The 22,804-nt window shown below is 46.1% G+C and overlaps 1 protein-coding gene across 6 annotated transcripts in view; it reads right to left on the reverse strand.

Moving 5' to 3' along the window:
• The window catches only part of STIM1 (stromal interaction molecule 1), a 205,344-nt gene that overhangs the window by 7,893 nt on the left and 174,647 nt on the right, over window positions 1–22,804 (reverse strand). For 4 of the 6 annotated variants that reach the window (XM_075125659.1, XM_048837686.2, XM_048837677.2 and 1 more), the window contains 6 exons: window positions 16,682–16,859; window positions 13,335–13,502; window positions 8,175–8,275; window positions 6,795–7,030; window positions 5,652–5,732; window positions 1,016–1,082 (listed from right to left, as the gene is read on the reverse strand). In XM_075125659.1, the coding sequence (XP_074981760.1) occupies window positions 1,016–1,082; window positions 5,652–5,732; window positions 6,795–7,030; window positions 8,175–8,275; window positions 13,335–13,502; window positions 16,682–16,859 (831 nt within the window). The remainder of the gene's footprint in view (window positions 1–1,015; window positions 1,083–5,651; window positions 5,733–6,794; window positions 7,031–8,174; window positions 8,276–13,334; window positions 13,503–16,681; window positions 16,860–22,804) is intronic. The other 2 variants (XM_075125651.1, XM_075125657.1) reach the window with 1 other exon arrangement.

Raw genomic sequence — 22,804 nt, forward strand, 5'->3', positions numbered from 1 at the left:
CACAAACTCACTTCCCATAGGCCACCAAACAGCCATCACTGCCTTCTAGTCATTATGGACATGGACCAGACTACAGCTGGTAACCTAGAGCTGAGACGCTCATCGCTCGGCCATCCATTGCCATACGACTGGGGCTGAAACACAAAGGAGAGTGTCACTCTGAGCTCATCTTCCCTGGATACTGCTGGTCCATGTCACCCCTGAACACAATGGGGTACTTCAGCTCCTGCCGCATGCTCCAAGCAGCACTCGCCAGGAGCTAACCACTTACACTCATTTGCAATTTGCTTGGGAAGAGCCAAAGATGAGACAAGGTTTCAAATAAGGTCAGTGTTTGTTTGATTAGTTGTGTTACCTTTGTTCCCGCAGGCACATCACCCAAATAAAAGACCGATTTATTCACAGAGACAGGCAACTTTCAGCCAAAACCACAGCACTTCATTGGTTAATCACCACTGAGATGACAGATGAGGCACTGGACCAAGTTCTGCAATCGCAGTAATCCTAAAACGGCTGTGCTTACATGGGAGAGAGGCTAAGGAAGCAAAAACTGCAGAAACCAAGGAATGATTATAGCCCGAAGGGAAAGGGTAAAAGGACTCCAAGAGGAAGAACGCCAAAGCAAGCATCAGTTCCGAGGCACGGCAGGCTAGAGGGAGCTAGAAAAGAAGAAGGAGTATACCCAAAGCTCTCAGTGCGACAACGAATCCCCGAGGTGACATCAGGAGGGGGCAGGTCAGGGGTGGAGTCCATCTGGAGGATATAAGAGGAGGAGGTGTGATGGTAATAGATAGGGTGGGCATGGCAAGCAGGAGAGGATGCAGTGGTGATGGCGGTGGAGGAGCAAGAGGTGGAAGAGGCGGTGGTGGCAGATGCTAAGCTGGTTCCATGAGCGTCAGAACTAAAAGATTGTCCAGAAGTGAGGCTGTGCATTCGACGGAGAGCAACTCTGCCTGACAGGTAATGGGCAGGCTGGCCTGGCTCGTTCTGGCCATGCACGTAACTCTCTACCAACCTCTGAGATCCGAGGGAGTGCTGCGGGTCCACGACGCGCTGGCGGACACCGCTGGGCATGGGGGGAGCTGTAACGACAGAGAAGAGAATACTGAATGCAGCTGGAGAAGAGCCTGTGCACTAAACCAGCCAGACTGCACTGGCATAAAGCCACCATCCCATGTCAGCATTACAGGTCACAGATAATCAAACTCTGTACCAATGGAGCACCGCTTTGGCCCTTTCAGCCATCCTGTCTGGGGTGCTGTGAGCTGTGCTGTTTGATACAGAAGAGGTGTTACATCTTTGCTTCTGCTTTGATCAAGGACCAGCCCAAGAGAAACTGAATTTTACATTCCTTATATTATCCCCAGACTTGACACAGGTGACCAGAGAGGAGTGTGCACTATCAGAGGTTTATATTACTAGCTTGAGACTGAAGCAAGGGGTCTGATTTTGATTTTACTGATACCAGTTCTACCCCAGTGTATTTGCACTGATTCCATGGAAATGCTCCAGATTTACCCCTTCTCTGCTGAGAGCGTGATTTGCCCTTCGATTAAGTACAGTTGCACTTCAACTGAAGCACAAGAAAGTTTCCATTAAGGTGCAGGAATCTCTCAGCTTTCATTGTGTGCCTTTGTCTGCAGGGTTGGATGGCTGAGATGCCCAGTGCAAGAAAAGGGAGTACTTTTTGAGATGTATCAGCTGGTCTAATCAATGTTAGTAGGGTTAGCTACCGTTTTTCACTATTATATACACCCACCAAGTGCAGATCGGCTCTGAAAAAATGACATCAGCCAGTTCCCTTTCCACATCAGAGTGCTCAGTTTGCAAGATTTTTTTTTCCATTAGCAAATTCATCTTAAGCTCTGAAAGCCATGCTGGCTTCTTTCCTTCTCATGCACTGTCACAGCTTTTAATGCCAGAAGAGACCATTGTGATTATATAATCTGACCTCCTACATAGCACTAGCCAGAGAACCTCACCCACTCTTCCCTGCATCAAGCCCATAACTTTCATTTCAGCATACCCTTTAGAAAGACCTCAAATCTCAATACATCGATTTCAAGTGATGTAGAATCTACCAAGCCCCTAGGTGAGTTGTTCCAATATTGTTAATTACCCTCAAAAAATTGCACCTTATTTCTAGTCTGGATTTTTCTAGCTTCAGCTTCTGACCATTGGATCTCATTATACCTGTGTCTGCTAGATTAAAAAGACATCTGGTGTACGTACTTGTAGACCGCAATCAAATCTCATCATAAGTTTCTTTTGGGAATAAGGTTCTGAGGCCAAATTACATGCGGACAAGTCAGAGTATAATCTGAAAGCAGTCGGGCAGCACGTGTGTCACTCAGGGCAGAGCGTGGCCTGCAGAATCTAGGAGTAGCTGTTGAGATGCTACATTGATAAGCGCAGTCTAAAACCTTTATAGAACAGAACAGTAGTGGTGCTCCCCAGGCCAAAAGACAGAAAAAAACATCTCTACTTATATCTGCTCTTCAAGTCACTGAGCACTGATAAACATGGACCACCAGGAGGATAATTAGAGAGTCATCTCTCAGAGTAGAACCGACTTGGGGTGAAATTCGCCCTTGGACAGGAGGCCAGCACATGGCCTAGGCACTAAAGTCTAACCTGGGACATAAGCAGTGCCTAGGCATTGTGCCAGTCCCACTGCAAAGGGTAAATCTCACCCTCTGACAGTGGAGAGCACTTGTAAGATAAATCCTTGTCCACTGCACACTGATCATTTATAAAATTATGCTCAGGAACAGCACTGAGTGGAAATTACTACCTTCAAAGTCTGACCATTCACAGCTGTGGATTCACAGCTTGCTTTAGCTGGTGTGTGTAATTATGGGCTGTAATGTGTTTCTAATGTGGTAATTATAAGATGCAATGCATTTCTAATGTGGTAATTATAAGCTGCAATGCATTTCTTGCCTGAACTTCCGTACGGATTTTTTGTTTTTATTGCTGAGTACCAGAATCCTTGAAATAAAAAGTTCATTATAGTGAAATAAAGGATCATTAATATTTAGGCCACCATCCCTTCCTTCTTGATTTCCAGACTTCTTGACCCTACCCAACCCAACTTGGTGCTCCAATGAGGAGATGCTAGGATGTGACACGGGAAGTTCTCAACTGTTGCTTGCTAAATGCAACCCTGGTGGAGCTGTGCTTGGCAGACAGTAATTTTGCCCAGCTTTACAGCATAAAACAATATCTGATGGCACTAGTACATCTCTGTGCTCTTCCATTCTAAGACCCAAAGCTCTTCAGCCACCAAAACGTCTATCCAGGGTGCCTGAACTCTACCCAACTGAGGGACACCCCTCATTTGCTTGAATTGGAGCAGATGACAGTCTTGCCCTCATATTCAGTAAGGATATATCCTGGAGCGACTCCTGGTATCTGCAATGGCCACTGAGATCAAGAGAGAGCACTGCATGCTGGGACACAACATTCCATAGGCTGCATCTCCATAGAGCAGTCAAGGGTGACTGTGGCTACACTTTTCCCTGGGCTGCATTTTGGGCTGTCCTGTATGTTTCCTTTGCAGGGGGGTTCAAAACTTTCTGGCGTCTAAAGGTGCATACACATAAGACAGTGATGTCAAAATGTTTAAAAAGGTGAATGGACAGAAAAGCTCAGAAGTGAAGTACAGGGAGAGCTCTTTTGGGAATTGAAAAACCAGTAAAACGCTGCTGTCAAACCCACTCCACAGCTAAGAGAACAGGGCATCTTGTGGTTCAAATACATACACATTCTGGAGTGATCACTGTCTGGGTATATTGCAGTATAAGAGGAATATCACTGTACAGTAAGAAATGCAACAAAAATAATCCAAACAAACTGCTGTCTTAACACTCTCAGGGTTAGCCACACGGTTTCCTCCAGGAGATTCCCACTGATGAGGGTCTCCGTTCCCTCACTGCTACTCTCTGCAACCAGTGATCCTTTCAGAGGCCCTCTTTCGACTGTGCAGCCTAAACATTTACAGAATTTCTTTCCTGCTGGATCCTGAACTGAAATAAACCTAATAAATCAAACTATGAGTGAAGCTAAATCTCTATCTTCTGAAACACTCGTCAGGAAGGTGGCCGGAGGAGGAGAGAGCTGGAGCAGCCAGGGGCCAGATCTGGGGGCCATTCGGGCTATACACCTTCCTCTTCTTCAAATGGAGCTTTGCTGATGTGAACCAATGCTGGCACGGTCAAGCGGCCCAGGTGGGGTCTTACTTGGCCTTCGGAGGAGAGGCTTTTCTATCACAGAGCTGGAGGAGGAGGATACGTTTGTGGGATTTCAGATCTCCTGAGGAACTGAGGGCTCTTCTTTCCTCACTGGGCCTTTCCCCTCCTCCATGCCGGGGCAGTTCCCTGGCCTGTGCTACACAGGAGGTGAGACTAGATGATCACAATGGTCTCTTCTGGCATTGGAATCTATTAATGCTTTTCATCCCCCAACGTTGTCCCTTACACACCTGTCATGCCCCTGGGTTTTGTTTACCAAGCTCTTGTAGTGAGCACGGGACTGGGAGTCAAGGCTCCTGGTTTCAATCCTGCCTCTGTCTCTGTGAGTACGTACCTACGGCACGGCTGCAGCTGGCCTGGGTCAGCTGACTCGGGCTGTAGGACTGCTGGGTAGACACTCAGGCTCCAGCTGGGGCCCTGCGAGGGTGGAGGGTACTAGAGCCTGGGCTCCAGCCTGAGCCTGAACGTCTACACAGCCATTTTTCAGCCCCAGCGCCCGAGCCCTGTGAGCCCGAGTCAGCTGCCCCGGGCCAGCCATGCGTGTTTACCCCCCTGTAGACATACTCCAGGCCACACAGGGTAACTCACAACCTTAGTGTGTCCCCATTTTCCATGAGGATACTTTGACTTATAAATATGAACAGATTGTCCATCGAAGGCCTTGATTACTTTTCTGGGCCTGATTTATCGCCTTGGTGCTCCAGGTTTACCCCACCCTAATTCCACTGAAGTCAATGGAGTTCCATTGCTGTATAGCCAGAATAATAACTCAGCGGTGGATCAAACCCTAATCACCTGGTATCTTGTTCCCTACTCTGCTCATTAGCAGGATGACCCCACCCTCTTATATTTTAGAGGCAGATCTCCAGGAAACTCCACATTCTCCCTCCTCCATCACACACAGACAGGCTCTGTAACGTGACAACACTTCCACTGAGGGTGGATTAACCAGTGGAAGTGGGGAATCGCTTGAGATGTTCCCTCCAGGCAGGAGCTGTATGCGGTCTCCACTGTGCTGTATATAGCATTGAAACAATCACATCTGTCGGTGACATCTCCCTCCACCAGCCCGAATCACCCCAAAAGAGGGAGGGTACTGTTGTCATTGATACTCTGGGTCCTCCAGGGAGGGAGAGGGGAGCAGAATCACTCTCCAAGCCCTGACCAAAACTGCCTTTCAAACCTTGGTTTTAAAAATCCAAACACAAAGTGAGGAGGAAGGAGCTAACATGCAATTCTTCTTCATCCCAGCAGAGTCTGCCCAGAGTTAGTAAAGATGCTAATGTCTCACTGGAGAAGAGCGTGTGAATTAGTTTTTGTGTCAAAAAGTTGGAAAAATCGTGGATATAGTTTAGTCCAGCGGGTGAAAAAAAAAAAAAACAACCAAGAGAACCAAACCGGGGTGTTTCCAGAGGGACAGATCCTCCATGGAGATAGACGAGCGGTCACTGAACCTGCGCCCCAAAAGCCAGGCCGCGTCTGGGGTTAGCCAATCAGGTTTGAAAGGGAGAGAGAAAAGTTTGATTTACAGGTATAATCATCACTGGCACTCAGCAGCATTCTCAACCCGAACGGCACAGGAACAGATCAACCACAGACCTGTCCTCCTCCCTTAAGGGGCCCCTGCACACAGTCAATGGCACCCCCACGAGCCCCAGGGGGTGGGACAGGGCAATAGTGACACTGAAGGGTCACTCGTGTCGGGAGCCCAACTTGAGATGCCAGGGGCTTAGTTTGAAAAGGCGCTGAGCACATGCAGTCCCCCGTGAGCCAGACAGGCTCTTCGTTAATGTTAATCAGCGTGGCTGGCCTGATTCTCACCAGCTGAGAACCTTGGCCATTGATTTTAACAGGAACTGCAGGTGCTCCAAAAACCATGCCCTAGGGGTCTCCCGTCGGGCACCCAAAATCTGAGACGTGAAAATTCAGCCCAGGGCCCATACCACGTATGGATCAAATCTGGAGTCTTCACTCCAATTTGTACTCAGGGGTTTCCATTAAGATTTGTGGATACTGCCTGGTTAAATCCTAGCCGCAGGTTCTCAGGAACCCATCTCCTCAGATAAATATCTAGCTGGCGCACCTGTCATGCTTATGACGACGCCATCACTGGTAAGTGGCTCCAAGTCGGACTCAGCCAAGTTAGCTGGAACCCACTGCTCCTCCAACTGCGGCACTGCCCTTTCTTCCTCTGCCCAGCTCGCATGGAGAACTTCCTGCTCTCTTCACTTCTACCCTAGACCGCCACGAAGAACATGGGCAGCAACACGTCTCTCCATCACTGGACTAGTAAGTACTTCTGGAGTTAATGGCTTCCAAATACCTCCAGCAATGGAGGTCGGGCTTATATTGACATGCCAGCACTAGAATGACTCTCACGCTTTCTCTGTTGGTTTAAAAAAACAATATGGCTACACTGTTCCCTTCCAATACATCTCAGCTCTCCGCACCTATCTATCTCACGTATCACAGTGCCCTCACTGGAGCAGTAGCTAAGTGTTAACTCGCCTCAGTGCACATCATCTAGCAGAGGATACATACACTGCATGGACATGGGAGACACAATCTCTTCGTCCAGATCGTCCATATCATCAGTCATGATGAAGTGCGATGGGTTGGGCCGGGAGGTTCCCACCCAGCTGGGATCGATGTTCAGGGCTGTCACTAGTGTGTGGATGCCTGGGTTGTTGACAATCTGGAACCCACACAGCAGCTCGATTTGGTGCCAGCGGTGTAGGCGCTCCCGCAGTGCAGCCGTCACTTCGCTCAGGGCTTGCCTGAAAACAAGATTCGAACAAGGGAAAAGGGAAAACAAATGAGGAACAGTGGAAACAAATTACACAAGATAGAAGATCCCAGTGAGTCTGAAACAGGGAGTCAGAATGTTAAGATGAGATTCCTCTCTGTGTATTTTTCCAGACCTCCTTGCAGAGCTTTACGTAGTAACCACTTCAGAATGGGATTTTTCTGTGTGTTAACCCCCAGACAGGTTCTCAAAGTGACAACAAGAGTCAGTGTCAAAGTATTGTGATACAGCTCTGAGTCACGCAAATCTCAGAGTCTTGGGTTGGGATTTTCAAAGCTGACCAGGAGATTTTAATTCATTTGGATTTTAATGGGCGCTGTCTGGCTAACACCTCTAGCTGGCTTGGAAAATCTCAACCCTGGAAGGCAAGTAAGATGAATGAATCAATTTTAAGATGAATAAGCTAGTGGTGTCTGAAGCTTTACTGTAGTGACAAATGAATGAGCCTTCAGGTTATTTGCTGGATAAGTGTGGAGTTCACAGGTAAGTATCTTCTCAAAATCCCAATGAATACTTCCACCATGAAAGGAAGGGATTTACAGGAATATATCTATCAGCCATATGAACAACTTTACCAACCACCGACAGGTTGGCTGAAATGCAGCCCACTTTACGAGGGAACATGGCCACAGCATACAGCAACAGGCTAGAGCAGGAAACCCTGTCCAATGGAAACCTCCGGGGACAATTACCTCAGGGAAGAACATCCCTCTCACTGTGCAAAGAGACATGGGATCTGTAATAGCTGTAAATGGTCGGGACTTCAATTTTCCACCTTAACGGGGTAAAATGTTACTAGTTACCCGTTACATTTCACACATTCACCAAAACCCAACAAATGTGAATTAAATAAGGATCAACTTTTACTGAGGCAAAGGAAAGGCCAACAAATCCATGCTGTGCAACAGAATGTATTTAAAATATGCACTATGGAATGACTTTTCCCTGGGGTTCAGGATCCGTAGAGGTGTGCTGTATGTCTGTGCCTTGCCCCAGTGAGGCTAAGCAAAATGAGACCAGCCTTGCAGACATGCGTGTAGTACAGCCTTGCAGACATGCGTGTGCTGGGGAGGGATTTGGGGGAAATGGCAGGAAGGCATGCAGTGGATACTCACTTTGCAGTTAAGATTTTATGATCAACATCGTCTAGGGATGAGCTGTGGGCAACATGAAATGTTCCAAAGAGGGTGTTTCGCTTCTTTTTAATTTTTTCAGCCTGAAATATATTAACAGAAAAACGTCACCGGAACAATCTGTCCTTGTGTTTCCTCCAGGACAATCATATCCTGAACAGGATAAGACAGAAATAGTCCTGTGGCTGTTTGCACACATGCAAGTAGCTTGAACGGACACTTTCTCTGCGGATGTTATGCCACACAACATGCTGGCTAGGGTGTCGGTCAAGAGCTGAGTAAGGACAAGATTCCAGAGCACCAGCTACAACTGCATAGCTAAGGACTCCTGCCGTGCCACAGGCTCATTACCAGAAAGACCAATGAAAGCTTTATCAACAGGATCCTAACATCCTGAAATGGGGTTTTGCCTCCTCTTTAGAGCCCTGTGTGTATCTGAATCTTAAGTCTCTACATACAGATCCTTGGTCTTTATGCTCTAATAATGTTTGCTGCAGAGTTGCAAAAGGAAAACCGGGGGCAGGAACGCTGCAGCTGACACCATACAGGGAAATGGCTGAAGTGCTACAGCGTTTGTGGTCAGAATGTGGTAAGACAGACAAATTCATATTTGTCCTGTCACGTCTGACTGCTGTACAATGTCAAGAGAGCCATGCACACTGGCTGCAATAGCTTCCTGCTCTCTGCTTCGCTCAGAAGATTTTAAACAGCTGGGAACAGCGAAGTGACTTGGCCAGTGAAGACAACATACACATTTTATATGTCAAAAACTTCACTGCCCTTATATGTGTGACATTGGGGCCGGATTTGGTCTCACTGGGGCTGTGGAGAGTTCCTTTCACAGACGTTTCACAATGCACGATACTGCACGCAACAGCTAGTTATGCACATTAGCAGGTTTAAACTTATCCGCCAAAGAGCCACTTTGCCAGTGAGTGGCAATGTGGCCTAGTGGCCTGAGTATGTGGCGGGAGCCTAGAACTCAGTAGTTCTAAACCAGCTCTGACGTTAGTTCACTGTATAACGCTGGACAAATCGCTTCATCTCTTTGTGACTCAATTTCCCCATCTGTAAAGTGTCTCTGACAACTGCGTTGGGTGCCTTAATTAAGGTTTGTGCAGCACTTTGAAAATGTAAAGCATTACACCAGTACCTGATATCATCATGCATCATGGACCAGTATTAGATAGAATCATGTCATCAAACCTCCATGGAAACATGGATTAATTGCTAAGCATGAATACGAAAAAGTAGCCAAACCACGTAGGGACAAAATCAGAAAGGCTAATGCACAAAATGAATTACACCTGTCAAGCAACATCAAAGGCATAAGAAGAAGTTCTATAAATACATTAGGAGCAAGAAAAAGAGATGAAGAAAAGTATAGGGCCACTACTTAGCAGGGAAGGAGTGCTAATAATGGATGGCATCAAGAAGGTGTTTAATGCCTATTTTGCTTCAGTCTTCGTTAAAAAGGTTAATGGTGACCAGATGCTCAACATAACTAATACCAAAAACAAGTGGGAAGGACACAAGCCAAAACAGAAAATGAACAGACTAAAAAAAATATTTAGATAAGTTACATGTATTCACTTTGACAGGGTTTGATGAAATTCATTCTAGGGTACTAGCTGAAGAAGTACCTAGCTGAAGCAATCTCTGAATCATTAGCAACTATCTTTGAGAACTCAAGGAGGATGGATGAGGTCTCAGAGGACGGGAGAATGTCAACACAGTACCTGTCTTTATAAAGAGGACCCAGGGGATTATAGACCAGTCAGCCTAACTCTGATATCTGGAAAGATACTGGCACAAATTATTAAACAACCAGTTTGGAGCACCTAGAAGTTAATAGGATTATAAGCAATAGCCAACATGGATTTATCAAACCAACCTAATTTCCTTCTTTGACAGGATGAGTGGCCTAGTGGATAGGGGAGAGCTGTAGAAGTGATATATCTTGATTTTAGTAAGGCTTTTCACCCAGGCCCACATAACATTCTCATAGGCAAACTAGGGAAATGTGGTGCAAGATAATGCACATTGGAAAACATAATCCAACTATACATTCAAAATGATGGGGTCTAAATTAACTGTTAATACTCAAAAAAGAGATCTTGGAGTCATTGTGGAGAGTTCTCTGAAAACATTTGCTCAATGTGCAGCAGCAGTCAAAAACCTACCCGTTTTTAGGAATGTTAGGAACCATTTGGAAAGGGATAGATAATAAGGGAGAAAATATCATGATGTCTCTATATAAATCCACTGAATGCCCATATCTTGAATCCTGTGTGCAGTTCTGGCCACCCCATCTCATACAAGATATATTTGAAATGGAAACAGTACAGAGAAGGGCAATAAAAATGATTTGAGATATGGAACAGGAGAGATTAAAAAGACTGGAACTGTTCATCTTAGAAAAGAGAAAACTAAGGGGTGGGGGATAAGACAGAGGTCTATAAAATCATGAATAGTGTGGAGAAAGTGAATAGGGAAGTGTTATTTAACCTTTCACATAACACAAGACTCAGGGGTCACCAATGGAATTAATAGGCAGTGGGTTTAAAAACCAAACAAAAAGCAGTAGTTCTTCACACAACACACAGTCAACATGTGGAACTCCTTGCCAGAGGATGTTGTGAAGGCCAAAACTATAACTGGGTTCAAAAAAGAATTAGGTAAGTTCATGGAGGATAGTCCATTAATGCTATTAGCCAAGATGGTCAGGGACACAACCCCATGTTCCAGATGTCCCTAAACCTCTGACTGCCAGAAGCTGGGACTGGACTACAGGGGAGGGATTACTCGACAATTGCCCTGTTCTGTTCATTCCCTCTGAAGCATCTGGCAGCGGCCACTGCCAGACTACAGGTGTCATAAATATAAAGGGAAGGGTAAACCCCTTTAACATCCCTCCTGGCCAGAGGAAAAATCCTCTCATCTGTAAAGGGTTAAGAAGCTAAAGGTAACCTCACTGGCACCTGACCAAAATGACCAATGAGGAGACAAGATATTTTCAAAAGCTGGGAGGAAGGAGAGAAACAAAGGGTCTGTGTCTGTCTATAGGCTTCTTTTGCCAGGGACAGAACAGGAATGGAGTCTTAGAACTTTTAGTAAGTAATCTAGCTAGGTATGTGTTAGATTATGATTTCTTTAAATGGCTGAGAAAAGAACTGTGCTGAATAGAATGACTATCCCTGTCTGTGTGTCTTTTTTGTAACTTAAGGTTTTGCCTAGAGGGATTCTCTATGTTTTGAATCTAATTACCCTGTAAGGTATCTACCATCCTGATTTTACAGAGATGATTCCTTTACTTCTATTAAAAGTCTTCTTGTAAGAGAACTGAATGCTTTTTCATTGTTCTAAGATCCAAGGGTTTGGGTCTGTGGTCACCTATGCAAATTGGTGAGGATTTTTACCAAACCTTCCCCAGGAAGTGGGGTGCAAGGGTTGGGAGGATTTTGGGGGGAAAGAAGTGTCCAAACTACGTTTCCCAGTAAACCCAGTTAAAGTTTGGTGGTGGCAGTGGAAATCCAGGGGCAAAGGATAAAATTGATTTGTACCCAGGGGAAGTTTTAACCTAAGCTGGTGAAAGTAAGCTTAGGAGGTTTTAATGCAGGTCCCCACATCTGTACCCTAGAGTTCAGAGTGGGGAAGGAACCTTGACAACAGGATAGTGGGCTAGGTGGACCATTGTCTGACCCAGTATGGCCACTCTTATTTTCTTAGATGAAATTACTATAAGGTGGGTGGTTAAATGGCTAAAAGACTGTACTCAAAGAGTAGTAGACAATGGTTTGTTGTCAGACTTGGAGGATGTATCTAGTGGGGACCCACAGGGTTTTGTCCTTGGCCTGGTACTATTCAGTATTTTTATTAATGACTTCACTAATGGACTGGAGAGGATGCTTATAAAATTTGCAGATGACACCAAGCTGGGAAGCATTGCAAGCACTTTGAAGGACAGGATTAGAATTGAAAATGACCTTGACAAATTAGAGAATTGGTCTCAAATCAACAAGATGAAATACAATAATGACAAGTGCAAAGTACTACACTTAGGAAGGAAAAATCAAATGCACAGCTACAAAACGGGGAATAAGTGGCCAGGCGGTTATACGGCTGAAAGGGATCTGAGGGTTATAGTGGATCACAAATTGAACATGAGCCAACGATGTGATGCAGTTTTGAAACAAGCTAGTATCATTCTGGGATGTATTAACAAGAGTGTCATATGTAAGACACGGGAGGTAACTGTCTCACTATCTGCAGCATCAGTGAGGTCTCAGCTGGAGTCCTGTTGTCAGTACTGGGCATCATGCTTCAAGAAAGATGTGGACAAACTGGAGACAGTCAAGAGGAAAATACCAAAAATAATAAGAGGTTTAGAAACCCTGACCTATCAGAAACGGTTAAAAAGCCCTGGCATACTTAGTCTTGAGAAAAGAAGACTGAGGGGGAGACCTGACAACAACCTTCAAATATGTTAAGGGCTATTATACAGAGGCTAGTGATAAATTGTTCTCCATGTCCACTGTGATGGGACAAGAAGTGATGGGCTTCATCTGTAGCAAGGGAGATTTAGGTTAGATATTAGGAATCCTTTCCAACTACAAGGATAGTTAAACTCTGCAACAGGCTTTCAAGGGAAGCAGCAGAATCCCCATTATTGGAGGCTTTAAGAACAGGTTGAACAAACATCTGATAGGGATGGTCTTGGTTTACTTGATTCTGCCTCAACGCTGGGGGGAAAGGTGGGGCGATGAACTAGAATCACTAGATGACCTTTTAAGGACCCCACCAGCCCTACAGTTCTGTGGTTCTATGCACAGAGCAATAGTCACATACTATTGTCAAGATGTTACACGGTATCTCACCCAAACCAGAGCTACGAAGCGCAACACATGGCTCTAGGACTGGGGTCAAGTCCCTGCAAGCAAGGATTTCCTTATGTTGCACTATGGCAGGCAAGCAAGATCAGTCAGAAGGTGGTTCGCAGAAAGAAGAGATGGGAGCAGGCAGGAGAGAACAGCACAGAGAGAGAGAGACGTTCTAGGTCTATGGAGCTGTAAATATCTATGGATTTCATACCCCAGCCTCAAGGAGGTAAGAATTTAGGACTAAAGAGACTGAAGTTCTCACCCCCTCTTTGGCCACCAGCAGCTGCTTCTCTGCATTCTGTTTCTTGATGTTGTAGTACTGGACCTCCACTTCGTGGGTCAGCTGGAGCCATTTCTGCAAGGCCTCTGGTGCGGCCCAACTGCAGTGGGATTCAAGCTCTTTTTCTGCGTTCTTCAGCGCCATTCGGACCTGTAACGGAAACAGTCACAGCAGCAGCATTACAGGAAGGCGTAGGAGCGGGAGAGGGACCCTTTCATTCCAGTTAGCACTCTCCGAGGTAGTCCCTTCAGCGGATTGTCGGTTGCAGTCCCAACACTTGTAATGGCACCAAAAAGGAAAACAATCTCCAGCAAACCTAGGCTGGCTGTGGCTTGGGGTCAGTAGAAGAGGGAGAATTCCTGTGCACTGAGCCAAAGGGACAACTGTGCTACCGGGGGGTAGGACAGCACCATTCTCTTCCTTGGGGATCATTCTGCACGGGAGAAGCTGCTGCACGAGCAATTGGAGCAACCTACAGGACTTCCCTCTATTCTGTAGGCTGGATCCCTTTCTGATTCGTTTTGCTCTACCATTATCAGGAACTGGGCTGCGGTTGTCCCTAATCACTTCAGCTACCAGTGCAGTTAAGCAGAATGTTTAGGCAATGCAGATCTGGTCTATCTCTCTAAGTCTGTGAAGACGGAGGGTCTGATTCACGCTGGTGTGAGGGAGAAGAGGAGTAACTGGAATAACACTGGACTGGATGAGAGGAGAACCAAACCCAGAGTAAAAGTATTCAGAGTGTTGATCTCTGAGCCCTGTAGATCTCTGTGCCCCTCTCTTCTGATCTGCAAGGGATGGAATTGCACCCTCCTTAAAGCAAAGACTTGCTGACAACTCTGAGCAAGCAGCTGCCTCTTTTCAGTGCAGTGACTAAGTCAAACACAAAGGGCTTGTTAAAAGGAGACTTTCACACTGGAGCAAAAAGATAGAAACATTTAGACACAAAGTGTGCTGCTTGGTCAGTATAGTCACATGTTCCACCTGCAATTCCTCTCTCTGCAGCCCAGCCAAGCCTCTTCCCCAGCCTGAACCTGGAGTAGGAGGATCAAAAACCAGGGGGTGGCAAGCACAATGAAGGCACAAAACCCTTGGACAAATGCCTGGTTTTGGTAATCATTCACAAGAATTTACACATATTTAGTGCCTTTCATCAGATCTCAAAGTGCTTTACAACCCTGTGACTTCAACGGGATGACTTTATCCAGGGTTGGAGCAGGTCCTATCTAGGGTTCAGCCCATGTTAGCACCTTGCTAGCAAGAAGCCTGTGTCAACATAGCTTTGGTGAACACCCTTTCTTTTTCCAGGATAGACAGCTGCACACTGGATCGAGAATGTAAATGTTTAAATGAATCTCTCAGTAAACCCAGATCAGATTCCTTTACCGTGTTAACTAACTCAGCTCCATTTAAGTTGCATTTGGCTTGAGCATTATTTCTAGCCAAGGACATCACACTACACTCAGACATTTGAAATTTCATATTCTATCTGTGAGCACATTTACCAGTCCATCTAGAGCAGTGGACTTCACATTTTTTAGGCTATGTATTTCTTTCCAAATAAGTAGTGTACCACGTACCCTATGAGATAGGGTCATAATATACTTTATGATTAGATTGCCATGTCTTACTAAACAAAATGTGTTGTCTGCCATTACAGGATTTTTCTTGCGTCCCCCCTGAAAAGAACTCATGTACTCCTGAACCACTGGTCTAGAGGGACTTATAAAGCAGCCATATTCCAGAGTTAACTACCCACCATTTTACTACTGTCTGCAATTTTAACGTTAAATTTAATATCCCTAAATCGTTCACAGAAATACAGGGACAGCATCATAATCTTCATGATGGACTAAATTCTCCACACCAATCTCAACTTCCACTGATCTGATCTCCTACCATACATGGAGTTCTGTCCTCTCTAATCAATATAGGTTCTGACCGCACACCCAACCCCGTGGTATCTGAGTGCCTGGGAGTGCCGAGCACACAGGCAGAGCAGAACCGTGGAGATGAACCACTTGAATCTGAGACCAGAGATTTGCTCAAAATGTTTATGGACAGCAGGGTTCACATGGAAACAAAAAAATCTGTTTTGGGAAACTAAACAGGAAGGTAGTAGTGTAAAATGGCAGTAAGGGGACCAATACATAAGGGGAGAATGGGCTCTGGAAAGACTGAAGCCTGAGCAAGGTTTATAATCTGGGTGGGGTTTGATGCCACTGGAAGGGGTCAGTGTGTACAGACGAGGTCATCTCGCTAAGGCATGGCTAACTTTGCTCTCCACTAGGAGCCTCCAACATGGTCTTTGAAAAACCAGATCTTCTTCTTAGCAGCATCAACTGGTGCAAGAGTAGCTCAGATTTCAGGATTCACAGGGACCCAAAAGTATCTTAGATTTTGACAGGTTGCCTTTGGCTCTTATGGTCAGTGGGAGTGGCTAGTGAATTACATCTGTGGCCTCTAGTTCATTTCAGTGGTGATTGTGTTATATCACACAGTGCACGCTGGGTGGATAAAGCCATTACTCACCCACTCAATGAATCCCACGGGAAGGCCTCTAAGAAACAACAGATTGGTTAAGTCACCACTGGCTTCAGCTTTCATTACAAATTTTAATAGGAGGAGAAGGGGGCAATGGGTGTGACTTGACACACACAATGCACAAACAATACAATCTGTATTTGTGTGACAACACGTGGGTGGCTGTACTGGACTGTAGTGTATTTGTGTGCGATAGCCTGACAGGAAACGACTGTCTTGGGAAACTGTATGTAAATGCTCAACGCTGGCAGCAAGTGTTTCAGTAGCCTGGAGGTTCTTCGGGAAAGAGGGGGATGGGGTGTTGCAGAAGCAGTTTAGAATTCATTTGAGTGCTGCCTCAAGGTCTCCTAAAATACAGGAAGTGACGTGCCGTACACAGGGGGAGGGGCCAGCCCCCTGGTTGGGTCTCAGCACAGGAGGATCAGAGGTCTGGCTCAAACTCAATACCTTCCCTTTGGGGACGGCAGAGGCCGTGGAGCAAGGAACAGCACATTCAGCTCTGGAAGCGTGTCTTGCGTTACTCTCCAGGGATCCCCTCTGGTGACGGCATAGAGCAGATCGGCTGAGCCTCATGAGAAGGTGCCTTTGAGGGAAAGTATTATATGAGGAAGTGGCAGAGATAGTTGGATCTCTCCTATCCCTAAGGTCAACTGGGAGAACAGTGGCAACAGGGCACACTAAGGAGAGTCTAGCTGTGTTTCCCAGGGGGATGAAGCAATGGCCATACAGTGTGTGGGTGTCCCGCCCCCCCGTTTCTGCTTGTACATATGGTATGCAATGCTTGCCTGCTCCAGCTCCTGTTCAGCATACTTCTGTCGGCTCAGCTCGTTCTCTGTCCCCTCTCGCAGCTCCCGCAGCCGGTGTGCCTCTTGCTTGGCGATACTGATCTCGTCTTGGAGCTTCTTCTCCAGGTGCACCTTCTCCACTTCCACGGTGCGGTGTTCCTCCTGGGCCTTCTGCAGCCTAATGCACACAGACACAGGGAACTGCTAGTGCACATAGGGCTGTGTGTACCTGGGCGAAGGAGCCCACTGAACAATTACTGCATGACTAGCTGCACACATGTGAGGACATACAAGACCAAACTCTGCTCTCACCTGCACTGGTGTAAACCCAGAGGAACTCCACTGATAACAGTAGAGTGATGCTGCTGTAAATCCAGAGGGAAAGCACAATTCAGCACAGAGTCTCTGTGGCACTGAAACGTCAACATTAAGAAAACTCAAGGAAAAGTTTTCCATGAAACTAAATGATCAACTTCAGATTTTCAGCCACGTTTATTTTTTAAATACCAGAAGAACACAAGCCACAGTCTGATGAAATTGAGCTGCAAACTCATTTGATTCTTCTGCGTATTCACAGAAACCCAGAAACAGAGGCCTTCGCCATTATGGAAATGGACATAATCTATATCACTCTACTTCAGGGAGGTAAATACTTGAGTTTTAACAAGCCTCGGGACATGGCTGTGCATGTGTACACATGCAAATGAGATCTGCCCACATATTCCATTTCCCACTGGATCCAAATTTAGACACACCCTCCTCCCAGGAGTGGTTAATTTTCTCCACCATGGGATTAAATCAGTATTGATTTTGCATGGATGCAAGAGAAAATTACAGATTATTTACCCTTTGGTCAGGAAAACTGATGCTGGTGCACCCCAGGATTTTCAGGACTCTGATCAATAGCTTTTCAGGTAACTCTCTCAGCCTGCTGTTTCAGGCTTTTTACTGCATTTTCATTTTTTGGAGGGTGCTTCCAAGGCTGTGCTGCTACCTCCCTCAGACACAGCACCTTGGCGCTGCAGCCTCCTGAGTGCACTGAGGAAGAATTAAGCTACGGAGGAAGAAAATGTGAGCTGCAAAGCAGGAGAGGATGTACTAGGACAAATTCTACCCTAGTGTTATTCCACTGAAGTCATCAAAGTGACATCAGGAATGAACCTGACTCACTCCGACTGGCTCGTACAAAGAACAAGGTCACTGGAGTCTCCAGTGTTTGTCACCAAAACCACTTCAAATTCCAAATGTTAGTTATTCTTTAAAATAAATTAAATGCAATGATCATTTCTAACAGGGAGACTGACTGCCAATTTTAAGACAATGATTCTGCAGCATGTATTCAGTTGAAATGTGTGTGTCTGTGTGTGGGGGGGGGGGTTCACTTTATCATTCAGGCTACAAAGACTAATGCTGTATAAGTATGTTGCTGAGGAGAAAACACTGGGTACTAGAGGGTTCTTTAATGTAGTAGAGAAAGGCAGAACAAGAACCAATGGCTGGAAGCTGTGCCGGACACACTCAATTTAGCAATAAGCAGGGCTTAATTTGTGCCAGGGCTGAGTCCCGGCACCTCTTGGCTTGGCAGTTCCTAGCCCCGGCACCTCTCGGCTTGGCAGTCCTAGCCCCGGCACCCGGGTTTGCCGCATCAGTTATGAAAGCAAAAAAATTGTTTGAGCCCCCAGCACCTAATTAAACACTGGCAACAAGGCACACTTTTTAACAGGGTGGTTAACTACTGGAACAAACTACCAAGGGAAGTGGTGAATTCTCCATCTTTTGATGCCTTTCTAGAAGATGCTTCGAACACACATTATTGGGCTCAATGCCAGGGTACCTGGATGAAATTCTATGGTCTGCGATGTGCAGGAGGTCAGACTAGATGATCTAATGGTCCCTTCTGGCCTTAAACTCTGAGCTGTTTTCCTCTTTTCTCTAGAGATCCTGTGCTCTAGTAGACGGTAAATCAATATAGCCGGACACAATGGTGTGTTTAAATAGTAGAGACCTTGTGACCCAGAGTGCACTATGAGGACATTTTTGTCCCTTGTCTCTGCAGGTCAGGTTACGGTCCCAACTTAAACAAACCCATCCTTTCTATTTATATTCCACATTCTGGTCAGTCAGTTTCCTTTTCAGGATTTGTTGGAGTTTTAAGATAACTGTAGTATGGTTTAGGAGTTATGAGGATAATAGCTTTCTGAGGTCAGGCAGGCATAAACTGAGCCAATGAAACCATTACTGGGCTTAAGCATAAAGATTCAAAGACTGGCTACAAAAATAGCTAACAGGCTGCGGAAGACTTTTAAAAACTAAACTGCAAGCTGAATCGTCCCAGCTAAAAGCATTTCCAGTCACCAAATCTCTTCTCATTCGGGGTATCCAACCCCCACACTGGAATAACAGCTCAGTTTCTGATTATTTACCCCCCTTTCCAAACCAAAAGAAGGGAAAAACTGAGATATGTGCAGAACAGCAGCTCTGAGGTACACCAGGAACCAACTGCAATCAAAGGCAAGGACCCTTGCCCAGGCCACTAGAACCCTTGGCCGGCAGGTTTCCTTTAGACGTACTGGGAGTAATCAAGACCCTCTGAGGAGGGATGGCAAGGAAAACCTCCAGCCCCAGGAAGAGTGACTGTTTGTGGGAAGCAACTTGTGTGAACAAACCAGACGCCAGGAGGGTTGATTTTTGTTAAAGCTCTAAGAGGGGTAGGGAAGCAGAACCTGCCTGCACGACACGTTGCTTCTACGCACTGCTACTTTGAGAAACGCTAGTTTCATGAGACCACAAGTGACCATTCAGTTACAAACAAATCAAATGAGTTGAAGCCGATCCTTATCGCAGAATTCTGCTCTGTGTGATACACGCACTTAGACTGCTCTCTTTGAGTCCTTGTACAAAAATAAAGGACTACATCTGTCTTCTGTTTACTTCACAGCCCAGATTTAAAAAATGGGAAGAATGTTAAAGACGCACTTCGAAACATTACTATGAACAAACGAAACCCGTGTTTTGGGAGCAGGGGCTAGAGGGGAGCAGTCCACTGCTCCACTTAAGAGTGCAAACCCCAGAGAACACTGCAAACACAACCCTCCTCATGGTGTAGAGATGGCAGTTCAAAACAAAATTTGGATGAGCTGGACTTTCTTCAGCCATTTTGTTGGCTGTGCTGCTGGACAAGGGTTTATTTTCAATTTACGGTTCTGCTGAGAAACAAATATTTTCATTCCTAATTTTAAAAGAATCCTATTGAGACGTTCCAAGTTTAGAGATAAACCCACGCTCTCTGCCCTCCATGGATCATTGCTCCATCACTTCCATACTAGGCTTGTTAATCCTCCACAGACATTAGAATGCTGTCTGTTTAAAGGGGAAATGTCCCGGTGGTGTGTGTGGCATTGGGGGAAAGGGAAAGGGATTAATCCTTAATATTTCTCTTGAATGCACTAGTCAGAGTTCTTCTTTTCCCCCTTTTTATTATTCATGTTTCATGCAAACAACATTTCCTCTGTTGCTCACCAAAGACAAAAATAACTTTTCCCTGCATGTTCTCAGTCAGTGCGACGGGATTCACATATGCCAGTTTTACACTAGTGGCTCTCCACTGAGTTCAGTGGAGTTATTCTGAATTTACACTGATGCAAATGCAAGCAATTTGGCAGACTTCCTGGGAACAGTTGCCATTAAGGGATATCTTGTAAATGTTCTAGATTAGAACAGATTTGACTTCCTGTATCAACCTTTCCTGCTCTAGATATCTCAAAGGCCCTCACAAAGTTCTAAGTGAGGCAACGAAGTAGCCATTTGATAGACCGTGGAAAGGGCATTATGTACATTTGTCTTTTTTCCACAGGACAGAAGCGACTTTGTCTGTACAAAGTGCAAGCTGGTCTCCATATTGGAAGAGAAGGTTCAAGATCTGGAGCAACAGGTTTCGACCCTGCGTTGTATAAGAGAAATTGAAGATTTCCTGGACAGACGTCAAGATATGCTTCTACGGGCACAAGGTTCTGAAGATTCAGAGCAGGCTGCACATCGGGGACAGGAGGACGGTGAAGAAATTTGGCATCATGTGACCTCCAGAAGAAAAAAGGGGAACATCCATGTACCAGCAACGTAGATACAGGTAAGTAACCGTTTTCATGTTGTCTCCACAGGTACTAATGCGGAGAGTGGACCAGATGATACGTCTGAGGGAAGGGAGCAGAAGGAGACTCCGCCGATTGGAAGGTAAGAGATGCACTGTCCTAGGGTTGGGGGTTCCACGACCACCGCTCCCAAGAGAAGGAGGTGGGTGGTGGTGGTCGGGGACTCTCTCCTCAGGGGGACTGAGTCATCTATCTGCCGCCCTGACCGGGAAAACCGAGAAGTCTCCTGCTTGCCAGGAGCTAAGACTCGCGATGTGACGGAGAGACTGCCGAGACTCATCAAGCCCTCGGATCGCTATCCCTTTCTGCTTCTCCACGTGGGCACCAATGATACTGCCAAAAATGACCTTGAGCGGATCACTCCAGACTACGTGGCTCTGGGAAGAAGGATAAAGGAGTTTGAGGCGCAAGTGGTGTTCTCGTCCATCCTCCCCGTGGAAGGAAAAGGCCTGGGTACAGACCGTCGAATCGTGGAAGTCAACGAATGGCTATGCAGGTGGTGTCGGAGAGAAGGTTTTGGATTCTTTGAGCATGGGATGGTGTTCCAAGAAGGAGGAGTGCTAGGCAGAGACGGGCTCCACCTAACGAAGAGAGGGAAGAGCATCTTCGCAAGCAGGCTGGCTAACCTAGTGAGGAGGGCTTTAAACTAGGTTCACCAGGGGAAGGAGACCAAAGCCCTGAGGTAAGTGGGGAAGTGGGATACCGGGAGGAAGCACGAGCAGGAGCGCGTGAGAGGGGAGGGCTCCTGCCTCATACTGAGAAAGAGGGGTGATCAGCGGGTTATCTGAAGTGCCTATACACAAATGCATGAAGCCTGGGAAACAAGCAGGGAGAACTGGAAGTCCTGGCAAAGTCAAGGAATTATGATGTGATTGGAATAACAGAAACTTGGTGGGATAACTCACATGACTGGAGTACTGTCATGGACAGATATAAGCTGTTCAGGAAGGACAGGCGGGGCAGAAAAGGTGGGGGAGTTGCACTGCATGTAAGAGAGCAGTATGACTGCTCAGAGCTCAAGTATGAAACTGCAGAAAAACCTGAGAGTCTCTGGATTAATTGTAGAAGTGTGAGCAACAAGGGTGATGTTGTGGTGGTAGTCTACTATAGACCACCGGACCAAGGGGATGAGGTGCACAAGGCTTTCTTCCAGCAACTCGCAGAAGTTACTAGATCGCACGCCCTGGTTCTCATGGGAGACTTCGATCACCCTGATATCTGCTGGGAGAGCACTACAGCGGTGCACAGACAATCTAGGAAGTTTTTGGAAAATGTAGGGGACAATTTCCTGGTGCAAGTGTTGGAGGAACCAACTGGGGCAGAGCTCTTCTTGACCTGCTGCTCACAAATCGGGAAGAATTAGTAGGGGAAGCAAAAGTGGATGGGATCTTGGGAGGCAGTGACCATGAGATGGTCAAGTTCAGGATCCTGACACAAGGAAGAAAGGAGAGCAGCAGAATACGGACCCTGGACTTCAGAAAAGCGGACTTTGACTCCCTCAGGGAACTGATGGGCAAGATCCCCTGGGAGAATAACATGAGGGAGAAAGGAGTCCAGGAGAGCTGGCTGTATTTTAAAGAATCCTTATTGAGATTACAGGGACAAACCATCCCGATGTGTAGAAAGAATAGTGAATATGGCAGGCAACCAGCTTGGCTTAACAGTGAAATCCTTGCTGATCTTAAATACAAAAACGAAGCTTAAAAGAAGTGGGAAATTGGACAAAGGACCAGGGATGAGTATAAAAATATTGCTCGGGCATGCAGAAGTAAAATCAGGAAAGCCAAATCACACCTGGAGTTGCAGCTAGCAAGAGATGTTAAGAGTAACAAGAAGGGTTTCTTCAGGTATGTTAGCAACAAGAAGAAAGCCAAGGAAAGTGTGGGCCCCTTACTGAATGAGGGAGGCAACCTAGTGACAGAGGATGTGGAAAAAGCTAATGTACTGAATGCTTTTTTTGCCTCTGTCTTCACAA

The sequence above is a fragment of the Caretta caretta genome, chromosome 1 (genome assembly GCF_965140235.1).
Source record: "Caretta caretta isolate rCarCar2 chromosome 1, rCarCar1.hap1, whole genome shotgun sequence".
Lineage (NCBI taxonomy): Eukaryota > Metazoa > Chordata > Testudines > Cheloniidae > Caretta > Caretta caretta.